The sequence below is a fragment of the Mirounga leonina genome, unplaced genomic scaffold, assembly GCF_011800145.1.
Source record: "Mirounga leonina isolate KUSES-001 unplaced genomic scaffold, KU_Mleo_1.0 Mir_199, whole genome shotgun sequence".
NCBI classification, from domain to species: domain Eukaryota; kingdom Metazoa; phylum Chordata; class Mammalia; order Carnivora; family Phocidae; genus Mirounga; species Mirounga leonina.
Window position 1 is genome coordinate 13,943,277 of NW_023270498.1, and position 14,697 is coordinate 13,957,973.

A 14,697-nucleotide genomic window follows, 5' to 3' on the forward strand; every position below is an offset into this window, starting at 1 on the left:
TTTAGAGTGCAAATGCTAAAACCTTAATGCCTAGGTATAAAAAAGAAAAGAAAAGAAAAGAAAAATCTATGTGCCAGGTAGAATTGCTGCTTTTTGAAAAAAGCATAATATGACAGAATTTCTTGAAACTGGGATCTATTATACTCTTAACTGTAAAGGTGTATTTTACCAACAGAAGATCTGAAACAGAAAGTTTCTCAGCAACACCCCTCAGTGTTTGACTGAGTGAACATTTCAAATCAGAGGAAAGCTTCCTCTGTTGAAGCTGACCTAGAGTTGCCAAACTATCGAAGCTGCTTTCTTCCTGGAGGCTAAAAAAAAAATTAAGCTTATTTTTTTTTTAGCTGAATTAATGACTTTCTTGACAAAGCAGTCTATGCGGTGGTGTGGTGTTTCTTTGACGTTCAGGCACACGGCTGTGTTTTTAACCTGCGACCCAGCAGTGTTCTGCCTGATATATGCATATAAAATCACGTGTATATATCAGGTTAGTATATATAGGTATAAACAGGTTAGTATGTACATACATATATTCAGTGTTATAAGTATATAAACACTGGAAAATAATTAAAAGCAAGTGTTTCGGGAGCAAGTGTTCTGAAAACCTAATGTCACTCTATCCCATAAAGTGCTTCTCCAGCACAGACATCTATCACCATCCATCAGTCAGTCACGCGCCTCAACAACCCGCTCCCCTTTCTGATTAGAGATCACAGTTGCTTGAGTTGGCTTACAGAGTGTCATCTGCTTGAATGACAGATGTCTCTGCTGGAGTGGCACTCTGCTCGCTCTTGTTTTGTTTATGGAACAAAGATTCCTGAAAGGTCCTGGGCTGCCTCCACATTTAGGAAGAGCCTATAAACATCTGGTCAAGGGAAGAGGGGTAGGGGAGGGACGCAAAGGACCTCTTTTCTTTCCTCGTCCCCCTGTTAGAAGGAGAGATGCCCACTCTAATTGTGATTACAAAAATGTCATTTCTCTGAGCAATCCCCGTAGCCACCTTTGTTTACCTGGCACAGAGAGACTCGTATTGATATTTCTCAGTTCCCTCTTCCGTCTTTTGACTACAGATAATAACTCTTTACTCTCCTTCCCCTTAACAAAAGGCTGCAAAGCAACCCGAAACCAAGTCGATATTTATTCAATAAATGTTAACCAATTCTCACAATGGAAATGATTTCCTGATTATTATTACCATCTTCTTCTTCTTTTTCTTCTTCTTCCTTTTTTTTTTTTTTTTTTTAATAATTTCTAGCCCTGGGGACTCTGACAATATCAGACAAGCCCCAAGGAGCAGCGAGGAAGTTCCTTGCTGGGAAAAGTTTGGAGGACATCCTGCTAGCCAGCTGGAATGGGCTCCGGTGGGGCCCCTCCAAGATGCGAAGCTCCTCTTTAGCACTTACAAGAAAATTGAATGAACGACAGGGAAAGGGTGGCGGGGGGGGTTGTGGATTGCTCTTCCGGACAACATGGTAGGGCTGAAATGAAATACCTAGACAGACTTACCGAAGAGCTTGCTGGGAGTGTCCTCGCTGTCATTTGATTCCACAGGCTCAAGCAGGGGCTCATTCAGCTCGCTGTCTGAAGTAGCAGCCTTGTCCTCACCTCTCAACTCCGCATTCATTTCACTCCGCGCTGACAGCAAGGGCTTACTGACTTGTCCAGCTATCATTGGATCCTGGGATGGGGGAAAAGAGTGAAGGGGAGGAAAAAAAAAGTGGCAGCTTTAGTGTGCGTGTCCTCTCTCCCTCTCCCTCTCTCCTCTCTCTCTCTCTTCCACACACACACTCTCCCTCTCTCCTCTCTCTCTTATCTGCTCCCGCTGTTATTGCTGGCTGCAGTCAAGTGAAGAGCTATTACAGATCCGAGGAGTTCTCCATTACTCCCCACCCTATTAAAGCTCAACTAGCATGTGAGAGATTCAGGAAGCTTCGGAGGGAAGAAGGGGGGGGGGCGAAAAAACTTCTTTGAAAGCCACCTAACCAACACAGCTTTAATTGTGGGATGTGCTTTTTTGTGCGAATGTTTTTACACCTTGTTCGGTCTTTAATGCAGTAAGAAAAAAGAAAGTGCTGGGTTTGTACTTCGGCAACACACTAAAAAGGAAGGAGCACCCTATGGAGGAACCACGGGCTATTTTAAGAAGCACTCTCCCTGGGGGAGAAGCAATTAAACCCTATCCCCAGAGCAGAGAAAAGAGATAGGGAGAAAAGAGTCCTCGAAAGGCTTTCAATGGAATAAAAGAGATTTCTCATGTAAATTCCATCAGCACCCTTAGAAGTTGACTTCGGTGCTCTCAGATTTGGGACTGCGCCTGACCCCAAAGCCAATGAACGTGTTAAAGCAAACAATACACAGCAAAATAGATGAAAATTGGTTCAAAAAAAATTTTTTTAAGGAATTGGAAAAATACTTACAAACTGTGTTCAATAATTCCGATAACCAGAGCATCATACGCCCAGAGCATGAGAGAAAAAGAAAGCAAAAAATCACCTCCAAAAAGGGCAAACTTCCCCCCCTTCCCAATAATTTGAATCTGCTTTATCTTCAGCTCATTAGGAGGGCGTCTTAGGATCAGAAATATTTCCCAAGGAGAGCCTGCTATTCCATTTGCAAACTCAGATGCATGATATTGTTTTGGCACAAACACCGGCTGCAGAAGGAGAAGGAAAGCAAGAAGCGCCCCTTTTGCGTTATCTGGGAGCTATTTATTGCCAAGTTCATGCCTAAGTGGTTTCTGAGCAGGAAACAGGTGACCAGCACAAGAGCAGGTGGGGCGGCATGCTCTCTTGTCCCATCGTTACATTGGTTGCGGTATGCCTGTGGTTATTTTTTTTTTTAATGTATTCATGCCTGAAAAGTGAATTTGATATGACACATGATAATCTATGAAAATGTTAATCAATACAAATAGTTTAAGCTGTCATCAAATGCACTTCTTTAGTCAATACTCATACCACTGAAAACAATGTCACTGTCACCAGGGCTTAATGTGCACAGCACTTAAATATTGGACTCTGTGCATCAGTGCACTTCTTCTTCAAATACTGTAGGTAAACACATTTTCTCCCTATTTAAGGCTGAAGCACTCAGCACGCATTTAGCTGAGCCGAATCCTCCCTTTTGAATACCTTGATAGGTCCACTGGAGGGCAAAATTAATACTTAATTGAATCTCACAGTCATCAAAATAATCAATACTTTTTTATTATTTATTCTTTACAGTCTGTTGACTGTTTCAAACCTCTGAGGGAATGGTGGAAAGGATTCATGGCTTCGAAACACTGTCATGTAACAAGGTAATTTTCAGTGGGGCATTAGAGGTTGTGAAACATATAATAAAACAAAAATGGTGGCTTATAATAGGAAGAAAGAAAAGAATTATATTTCTGCCATCTAACAAAACAGGATAAATAAAAAAGCAAGTGCAGAGAGAGAGAGAGAGTGGGAAAGGAGGGGGATGAGGGAGAGAAAGACTGGCTTTTGAAGGGTTTTATCATATCAAGAGCAGAGCCGGGCTTTCATAATGCTGACATTTCTCATCCTGACAATCCTAAACAAGTGGAAAGGATGAGATCGTAGATATCATCTTTCATCACATTCCCCAGCTTAAGAACCAACATGACAGCTCCTTTCCCCTTCACACTGTTAATTACTAAATAAAATACTACTCTCTGTCAGCATCAGATTATCGCAGATAGCAACCACAAACATTTCTCCATTGTTTCCCCCCTCTGGATCCATGATACCTACCTTGAACTCTTTAGAAAATAAATTAGGCTTGTCTCACCATATTGTAAATATTTGAAATATAATCAATGTCATCAATGTGGTCGATTCATGGTATTGTCAGCCTAAATTTGCTGGTGATAGATTAGCATTTCATTGACTGTGTTTGGTCACTGAGGTTGGGAGCGCTTGACTTTCGGGGGTGGGGGAAGCAGGCCCAGGGGAAAGGAGACATGAAATTCTCAGATTTTCCCCCAATTTCTTTCCTAGGCATCTAAGAAAATGCGCGTTTGGATTCTTCTGAGTCAGTTAGTGGAGCAGGGTGGGGAGGGAAGGGAACCCTGTTTTGCCTCACGCTTTTGGTAAGTGTACTCCTCACGTGAAGTAAAGAGCCCAGGTTTAAATTCTAGTACATTTTTACCTTACCTTACCTACTCAGTCTCCCTAATCTAGAGGAAGGGTTGTGGCCCGTGCCTTTGACACACCCTATCTCTGAGGCTGCACGGCTCATTTGAGCATTTTTTTAAGACAGCGTTCATGGCAAACTCATGTTTAGAATGTCATTCAAAACCCAGGATCAACCAAACATGGTATCGGAGAATATCTGGGTAGTCTTCCCCAAAACAAAGACTATTTTCTTCTTGTTTTATCTGTGAATGGTCGAACTGAATCCTGAAGCACGCAGAGGGGCCGAAATGTAGCTGCTAAGTTCAAGTGCACTTAAATCTTCAAGATGCTCAGTCTGGCTGATGTGTGCAAAGCATGTATGGGCAGATGGTATATATTCACTGATCATTAGCTCTTCTTCCTTCAATTACTTTTATGTACCTCATACATGGCTAGGTTCCCAAGTAGTGCCTCCCAGTGACTCGAGCTTAGGAAATTCAGGAGTTTGTCATCCAGGTACTCATTTGATTTTTCATCTTACAAAACACTTTACGTTTTCCGTGATGCAGCTGTAGCCCACATCTATATGTGCATGACATGGTTAAACAGCAAACCCCCAGTGAGGCAGAGAGCAGACAGCTTTTAATCACAGCTGCAACCACTGGGGGGTCCATTTGAAAATGTGTCACAAGCTGTAACCACTGAGTACAGTCATAAGTGATGAGGGAGTGCCCCTTTCAAGCAGCACTCGGTTCAGAAGTCATTCTCCCCCTGCCAAAAGGGATGGCAGTCTGTAAAAATCCTTTCTGCCAGAGCGAAGAAAGGATTTCCGACAGGCACCAACCTAGGCGCTTGCGGGAATGCAAGAAAGTGGCAATTGCACCCTGCACAAGGATCTCTGCAGCAGCACATGGGAACAGAAATAGCTAGGAGAGGCAAAACACAGAAGCAGCAAAGACTTCTTACTTAAAAATCGGAAACTGTCACAACTGCAGGCAAAGAAGCTGGGACCTCTCTGCAATTCTTGTATCAGCCCTGATAGAGGAAAAATGACTGATTCAATACGGAGGAGTGGCGAGCAGGTGCAGGAATAGGACATGGCGGGTGCCAGCAGAGGTCAGTCCATGATGACTCACATGGCTCATCAGAGACCCAAGAGCCAGACGCCAAGAAAAGAAGAAGCAGGAGAGGTGGTTTCCATGAGCAAAATCTGAACAAGGAATTTTGCCATGTCCTCCAATGAAAGGACTATGATCAATGGCGACAGAACTACCCAACGATGACTGAAATCTCGTTCGAGCATTGTCAAGGAACAGAAATCAGGCCCATCTAGGGAATGAAGAGAGGCGCTTCAGATATATGTAATGTCACCCAAACTATGCAAGGCATTAATCCCTCTTGGAGGGACACAAGTCTGAGACTCAGAGAAGCCAAGTGACTCATCCCAGAGCCACACAGCTCATGTGTGGTGATGCTGTATTTTGAGCTTCAGTAGATTCACCCTTTTATACCGCCCAGTAGGCACTGGATAAAAAACCAAGTCTCATAAATTTAGTAACTCATGGGGTGTCCCAGAACTTGAATTACAGGCCCTGAAGGGTGTTAAACTCTGGATAACTGATTCCCAAAGCATGTATGTAGTATCTTCCTCCTTGCAGACTCTAGGAACAAAAACCTTGTCTGTCCAACACTGCTCGTGTGAAATCTATGGGACAATACAGTGTAAGAGACAAGGCATCAGACAGTGTCAAACATCCAGGCTTGCATTCAGGTTCATGGTCTACAGAAACTTAGCAAATCATTTGACCACTGATACCCTCAATTCTCTCATCTAGAAAATGAAAAGGTTGGAATAAAACAGCATTCCCAAAGTGCATTCCACAGAACACTTGTCCCCAAAGATACTCTACTTAAAAGAGTTTTGCAATCATACCCACATGGAAAATGCAACAGAAGAGTCTACCAGGAAAGAAACCGAGTCAGCTCTGCTCAACCCCGCATTTCCCCAAATCATCTGACCGCGGAAGGACTTCTCCTTGTAATCTCTGTTGCATTATCCAATGGATCTGGTGCCTCTTGAAACTCACTTTACAATTTATTCTAAATTTACATTTACATTACTGCTAATGTAAATTACAGCTCTAACTATCAATGATGCTGCAAAAATTACCCGGAAGCTTCAGCAAGTACACATCTGCCCAGTGCTTCCCACACTTCAGTAACTTTTTCCTAACTAATATTCCTTACAGTTTATTTCTATATGGTTACATACAACTTAGCATATACTAACTGTGTATATTCTCACTGTATACTAGTTCCTGATGTCTTTTAATATAATTTTTAAATACAGATGTCCCCGTGCAGCTCAGGTCGTGATTCGGGGTCCTGAGACCGAGCCCCACATCCAGCTCTGTGCTTAGCATGGGGTCTGCTTGAGATTCTCCTTCTCCCTCTGCCCCTCCCACCGCTTGTTCTCTCTCTCTCTCCCATAATATAAACAATCTTTTAATTTAAAAAAAAGGTATCTCTGTGTATTTCTGCTGTAACCCCCCTTTATCTGAAGAGCAGATATAGGGCACTGTATGAAGGAAGAGAATTCAGCTTGGGCTTTCACTCAGCTGTCAACAATAATCCTCGATAAACAAAGAGATAATTCAGCTAAAGGCCTGTGATGATTTAACCAACAGAGTTTTTGTAAGCAGAATCATTCTCATTTGATAGTCAGAGAAACTAAAGATAGCGAGATGATTAACTCAGCAAAGCATCCGTGTCCAGTGGCAGCCACACGATGGAAATAGCCACCCCCGTCTAAACCGAGCTTGAACTGGGGCCAGCATATTTTTATGTACATACAAACCAACTATGAAGCAGGCAATCAGAAGGCTTTGAGGGAAATGTAAATAAGACTGGCAGGCTTCACAACTCCAAGGAAACAATTAATTTGTTTGCGAAGTGCTAAAGTATGGCTCAACAGATCTATTTCTAGAATTCAATAGAAAAATTATATCCATTATAAAGAAAAAAAAATGTATTGGGCTGCTCCCCACACGCCCCCTTAGTAGGCCACATTTCAGTTTAGGAAAATTACCTGTAGGCAAATTACCTACAGCCCATTTAAGATGCAAAGACAGCACCGTATTTTGTATTTAATTTCTCCCACTGAGAAGAGGGAGATAATTCACAGATAATTAAGAGGATAAAACCAGACTTTCATGGGTCTGGGGAAAGAAAACTTCAAGTGTGAATTTTGTTACCTTGGTCATGAAGTAAAACAATCTTTATCTTTCTTTTGCCAATTACCAAATATTATTAAGTCAGTTGGCTCTCATTATAATACTTAATGAGAACCAGTTCCCTCGAAAGTTACAAGGCATTTCTACTTTTTTACCATGCAATATTTCCTCTTTCTGCCAATAATTTGTAAAGACATTCTATTTGACTTTTAGAAATAAGACCATAATTTATTTTTATAATTTTTTCTATTGTTGTAAGTATATATTTATTGTTGAAAATCCTGAAAATTAATGAAGATCAAACACTAAAAATACCATAAATTCACCCACCGCCCCCACTGCCGCTTATTTCATTTTAAATGCCACTTCCTAAACTGCAAATAAAAATTGTTTTGAGAAAAGCAGAAAAACCCACATTTTTGGCAAATACTCAATAGATGGAAATTTACATTATAATGAACTTAATTACACAGCTTACACAAATGCACCCTCGTTCATCTCACAATAGATTTTCACAGCGAAATGTTGATACCAACCTGAGTTTCCTTCCTCAACCCAAGATTCCCAACTGTTATCTATCTACCCCATCTCTCCACTTCCCAGTTAGTGTGGCTGAGATCTTATTGGACCCTGCCCCAAAATAAACAAGCTGAGTATTCTGTGCATATCAAGCAGGCATTCAAACTTCAAAAGGAAGGCTGGGTTTCGAGAGAGAAGCACTAAGGAGGCTTCCCAAGAACTCGTGGACGCTCCCTGTTTTAGCATCAAGCACCTGCATGACCATGAGTGAGTCACTATGTCTACATCAATACCAACACGGCTTTCTATTTCTCACGCTGTGAGACTTGAGTGAGGTGATGCACAGAAAACATACATGAATATGGTTAGAAGGATAGACGGATTGCACAGAAAGACCACCTTCCACCACACCACTTCCCCCAGTGAGGCATCCAACTGACCGTGGGTCCAGCTGGAAAAGAAGTCTACGCCGCGGTGGATGTTGTGGTGTGCCTCCCAGAACCCCCTTCACCACCAACCACTCATTTCCCAGCTGCCACGAGTGTTGGCCGAGATGCCTGAAGGCAGCTGACTCTCCAAGGTCATATCCCTTCCTCAGGAGGCAGCCTCCATTTTGCTGCGTGGCCTGCAAAGCTGAAAATACTTATTCTCTGTCTCCTGACAGAAAAGGTTTTCGACCCCTGAGCCCGGCCCTAGGTTCAGTCAGTTGCCTAATCAACATTCCTGCTGGGGGGGGGGGGGGGGGGGGGCGCTACCATCTCCTCAGAAAGGCCCTACCTCAGGCTCGGGTACCACCCAAAGTCAGCTACCTCCATTCACCGTCCACCACTCCTTCACCCTGTGTTTTGCTGATTCGTATAATTTGTATTAGTTTGAGTGGGTTTAGGAACTTACTGACCAGCCTTAGCAGAGGCTGGAAATGGGTTTTCATTCAGTTAGGTCGCATTCAAGATACATGCACTGGCTAAAATATTTTAGAGACATTCCCCTCCCTTGAGTGGAATCAGAGGATATTAAGAATCTAGCAAGTCCTGTTGCCTCTGGGTTTCGGGCTAGAAGCCTAAACTGTCCCACATCCAGTCTTCGGTTTGGAGAGTTCTAGCTGCCTGATGGTATGAGAGAAACACCTTGCTTCTAAAATCTTGCCTTATCTGCCTGAACAGATGCACGCTGTGCTAGGTTCACCTAACATGACAGAGAATTATGACTTCATCAAGCTTTCAGAGAGGTTGAACGAACAATTTGGGGATTAGCTACTAATAAAAGTGTGCTCAATAAATGTCTGCATGTATGGCAACGTCCGGCCTCAGAGCTTGTTTTCATTCTAAGCAGGTGGCAAGGCTTTGGGAACATAGCAAGCCCTCACCCATCTCTAACCATGACTGACTACCGTTATCCACCAGAAAGAACCCACCAGAATAGCTGTGTGTAAGAAATGTACAACACAAGCCACCATAGTGGATGTTGACCCACAATTAGATGAATGTTGTCGTAGGGGTAGGCAAGTCATTACAGAGTGAAATACGGTTCCCTCTTCAGAAGACCGTCTGGGCAAATTACACTCTTTGCTGCCCCACCAATCCCCAACATTCTCTCTGGGGGCTATTTAGTCAAGGTGAATGGCCACAATCATGTTGAAAGGAAAAATAAGACTCAAAACATCTGATTTGCCTGGCTGTCAGAAGATGGTATTTCCTTTAAATATACATGTGGGCATAGTCAAAGAGTCTCTTGTCTTTTTGTTGAACCTCAGATAAGCAACCTCCTCCTCCCCTGTCAATCACTACCTAGGGATGCTATTTCTCTCCTAGCCCCACCTCCTCTTCACTATACTTATACCTTTGTTGACCAGCGTTAATTATCAACACATTTATTGATGACTCCAATTAAAGATGACAGCATTAGACACAGCTGCATCTAAACAGAAACAAGCAAATAAACAAAACAGCTCATCAGTACCAATCTAGAAGTTGGAATAACAACATAGCAATCAATCAAATGGGAGTCAGCGAGTTCTGGACTTCAAGTGTGCACTCAGACACAAATCTAGATCGTCACCTTGAACCTCTATAGCTCTTAGCTCTTTTGGCCCCAAGAGGTTAAAATCACTGTGTGGATGATGCTTCATGTATACTTATCTGGGAAAAAAGGGAGACCCTGTTATTGATAACATAAGAGCACCATCAATTCAATTTCTGCTGCCTTTGTGAAAAAGCATCAATAAAAGTTCAATTCAGGCTCATCGAGATCCGGTCTTCTGGTAATGGGGTTACAGAGTGGTATTGACACTGCATACACATACCCTCCATCCATACATTCTTCATAATCTGATGGCTCCACGTAGGTCTCAACATTGAATCAGAATACAACTCAGATCAAAGTGAACTTGCATTTAGTGGTTTGAATGTACAAAGAGAGAACAACCAATCTCTGTCCTAAAAATGCTTTCTTTCTGGAGGTACTTACTACATATAATCTCAATATTTGCAACCTTTTGCAGAAGTGGATGACATGGTAAGTTCACAGAATGAAAAAACCTTGCCTCTAGTTTCGGAGTTTTCAGACTGAGCACTGAACTGAGAAGCCCTAAGGTTTTCAGGGGGGAGCCTCGAGGACCTCCAAAGGAGACAAGGAAGGACCAAAGTGTCCACTCCAAGCCTATAACCACCATATTGGCTCCTCTCAACCATTTTAGGTGGAGATTTCAATATACTTGGAGAAAGGGTCTCATAGTTCTGCTCATCCTACCTATTTGTGATGCATTACAGATGCAATAAAATCATGACAGTTTTCCCATTGGTTAATCACTTCCTTTTCTAAAATAGTTAAGCCTTTGCCTCAAGCTGAGATGCTTGAGTTTTTTGTAGGTAACAGGTCTCAGAGTTCTCGCTATTGTGTCGGATATAAAACAGGCTCTTAATAAATGTGTTTGGATTGATTGATTGATTGATTGATGACTGATTAATAATTGTGAGGAAGGCAGACAGGAAGGAAGGGAAGGGGAAGGCAAGGATTGTCTTTGGTTGATATTTTTAATATTTCAAAATACAGGTAGTCATGTCTGACATTGCACAATGTGGAAACTAAGGCCTCACCTGGCTATCGGACCCGTCTGGCATTGCACACACATACACACTGACCTGTATCCTGCTTCCAGAAATGTGAGTTTGGTTTCGTGTGCTTGTGTTACTTTGTTTTACCACAGGACAAAATGGAAAAATTTAATACGGACACTGAAAAGGAAAAAGAAAAGTTTTTCACCCCCCTAGGACTGAGTTTGAACAGGAGAAAAGCTACCAATGGTGGCAGGGGGTGGGGGGGGGCACTGGGGGAGGAGGGTAAGCTCTCCCAAGCAAGGCATCAGTGCTGGATCTTGGGGTGGCCCCAGATGAGCCCAGGCTCCTCCCGCCCAAAGCCTGGGCCTCCTAGCTCTGTCATGCCCTTGGTTCACCCCGCAAGAATCCTGCAAGAATCCCGCAAGAATCCCCGGCTCACCAAGGGGAGCCTAACACTGCTCCTACACAATTGGCTCTCATGTCACTCAGGGCTAGTCTCATCAAACCCTCACAGCATATTAGAAATAGGATTTTGTTACAAGTGCTTTAACTCTATCATTTTTCTCAGAGGCAAATACTCATTTAAATGAGTACTACATTAATAAATACTATTCTTCCATCCTGAATGGCAAAGGACATACAGTTAGGGCGAAAAACTTTTGATTCAAAAAATATTCCAGTTCCCTATAGTTTCAAATTTCCATAAATAAATAGAAAAATCCATTCTGCCCCCTGCTGACAGACTAACATTCCTAAAAATCCAGCTCTGAAACCTGACCGTGGCACAGTACCTTCAGAGTTGGGTCCAAAGTCCTGCTTAATGTCCCAGAGCCTCCACGCTCAGCCCGGGTACAGCTTTTCTCTGGTGGTGGCTTGTGGATAGGCAGTACACAGCCAGAGAATGCGCCAGTCACATTTTTCTAATGATAGTAAACATACCAGGATGATTTTCCGGCAGGTGATGATAAAATATCCGGTGACTTCTGGTCTACTCTGCACAGATGCCCTCCCTTTGGCCCACAATGGGCAGTGGAGATCAGCCTCACCGGAACCTTCCAAGTCCCCAGGCCAGCACTGCCGGGTGGGGCAAAGAGCCTGTGCTGGGGCCTGGGGTCACTTCCTACTCACCAAGGAACCTGGGGCAAGGATCTTAGCGCATTTCTCTGCACCTCAGTTTCCCTGAGAGGAAATGGGAGCAAAAATACATGCCTTGTGAGATAGGTTTGCGTCTAAATAAATAATCCACAAACAGTGCTTATCGTAGACCCCACTGCATAGTTATAATAAAAGATGTATATACTATTCTCTGTCTAGCAACTGTCCTGACAAAGGATGAGTGCGTGTGCATTTTATTATGGAGAAGCTCCTAGCCTTCACCACATTTTCAAAGGGATTCGTGATCCGTCTCCCCATCCTCCCCACCTTCCCCCCAAAAAATCAGTGGGGAACCACAGCTAAGGAGTAGGGGCCTGCTCTCTGCATCCTCCCACTCCAAATTTTAGGGCAGTGCTTGGCACATAATAAGCCCCCACTAAATATTCATTGATTTTATTTAAAAAAAAAAACAAAAACAAGAATCAATACCTATAAATGATGAAAGAAAGGTCAAAACACAGATTTTTGAAAACTAAATTACTTTGACATCTTTTGAGAAGGAATTTATAAATCCTAAGCGCTTGTTATTTTAAGAAAGAAGTATCGGTCAGCCGGCTGTAAATCCTATAGAATTGGATCCTTGAATTAAAACAGTCCCCGGCTTTTAATTTTTCAAGGTTCAAGGTTCCTGTAGCCGCGGTCTCTAAAGGAACCCTTCTATTTCTGTTCAAAAGGCCATTGCCTAATTGATCTCACTAATACGTGTTTTGCTTTTCTTTCCTCCCAGACTACAGCCACCAGCAGCCAGACACTAATAATGGGGGTTGTGAGGTTTGCTGCTACCTTGGGTCCTTTGGAGCAATCCGGGCAGCTCTCTCAGCCAACACCAGCTCCTCTGGAGTTTTCCTCCCATTTTCTGCCCTGGGTCTGCACAGGGCTCCGCCTAGCCCAGCTGCTCCCTTCCCCTCCCCTCTCCTATAACCCACTCGCCTTTAATATTCCAAGGGTGACCCTTGACTGTCCTTTGAATGCCGCTCCAATTCAAAAGGCTTCTGAGCTTTTAAAAGGAGCAGAGATAACATAATTCCAAGGAGAGGGGGATGGGGAGGGAGGAGAATGTGATTGGAAAGATTAGCTAAATGTTCTCGTTCCTGGGGATTTGGGCTCTCACACCCATCAGTTATCTTATTAACCACTATTAAAAATATTTTGTTTCCAACCCAAACTATAAAAAGAGACTTAGCTAAGTATTTCTTTAAATCTCCAGTCTTCGAAATCGAGGGCGACTTTAAAAGAAGGCTGGCTTTTATTAATATTTATTTATGTCCTCTTCAGTTTGTGTGATTGGGGGATGGTTCTGAATCAGGGTCTACTAAGACAAAACTGATGCAGCTCAAGAAATATTTTATTGACAGTTCATCATGTACGAAGTGTTGGGCCGGGACTATGGGGAATGTAAGGATCAAGAAACATTTGCTACCATCGAAAATTCCACCATCTAGTAGACACCAGTAAAGGAGAGTAACGGTATTCAGCATCTTCTATGAGCCTAGTATACTTTTTTTCACAGACATGACATTTTCTTGGAATCCTTATGTTCCCTTTCTGTAAAATGCCAGTGTATACTCAGCATGTGGACCTCGCCTGAACACAACATCCTTTCTTTGAGGCCCTGCTTTCCCATCATTAAGGATGCTAATGAATAAACATGCTGCTCCACCCAGGGAGTTTCAACTGGCCTTTTCTGGACTTCATTCCTTATTTTAGAGAGCTAATCTGCAACTGATGACTCCCACACAAATGAATAGGGTATCAACACAGCCAACCACAGGATCACTGACAATGAGGGCCTGCCCGGATGGTGCAGATAAGCATCGGAGTTACTACTGTTTGTCACTGTTTTTTAAAGAATCGCTTCCCTAGTATCCTCAAGCACCTACAGTAACAAGAATAGGTAGTATGTTGTCAGAGGAAAACAGACCCATTTTAACAAATCAGTAAGGCACACTCACAAAATAGATAGATGATAGATAGACAGATAGATAGATAGACAGATAGATAGATAGATAGATGTTATATATATAATATAGATAATATAATATAGATGGGCTACGGTCTTTATAAGCAATTGGCTCCTTTCAGTGGCTTTGGAAGCCTTCATTTTCCCTATTCTTAACCCACTACCATTAATTTGCTTAGACAAATCCTCGACAGATTGAAAATAGACAATTTCAACTCAGTGCTGGCTGACTCATCCCAAATCGGATTGGTAAGTGGGTCTACTCCAGTGACATCCATGTACCAGGGCCCCAAGAAGGCTCATTCATCCATGGCTGGAAGGTAACGTCCTTACACAATCCTTTTTCCTTCTGCTCCACTGAGCTTCTGTATTCTTTCTCCATATGCCCATACCTTTGGCCTGAAAAGTTTTCTGTTTTCTGCACAAAATAAATGAGAAATGGATTGTTGCTGGGGTCTCTTACTTCCTCATTAACTCCAACTAGGGACCCATGTCTCTACTTTCCCGCTGGGCAGCCCTGTAAGTTCTGGGCTCTGAATGCAAGGCTCGCCCTTGCCTTTCCGATCGTGAGGGGGCCGCTTGTGGGTGCCCATTTCCTTAGTATGTCAAACAAAACTCTAATCAAACCTGCAGAGTACTCCCTTAAAAAAAACAGTAAG

The 14,697-nt window shown here is 42.8% G+C and overlaps 1 protein-coding gene across 1 annotated transcript in view; it reads right to left on the minus strand.

Annotated features, from left to right (window-relative positions):
- Nucleotides 1-14,697, minus strand: part of POU6F2 (POU class 6 homeobox 2) — a 478,714-nt gene that overhangs the window by 368,188 nt on the left and 95,829 nt on the right. The window contains exon 2 of the mRNA XM_035026528.1: nt 1,507-1,678. Within this exon, the coding sequence (XP_034882419.1) occupies nt 1,507-1,678 (172 nt within the window). The remainder of the gene's footprint in view (nt 1-1,506; nt 1,679-14,697) is intronic.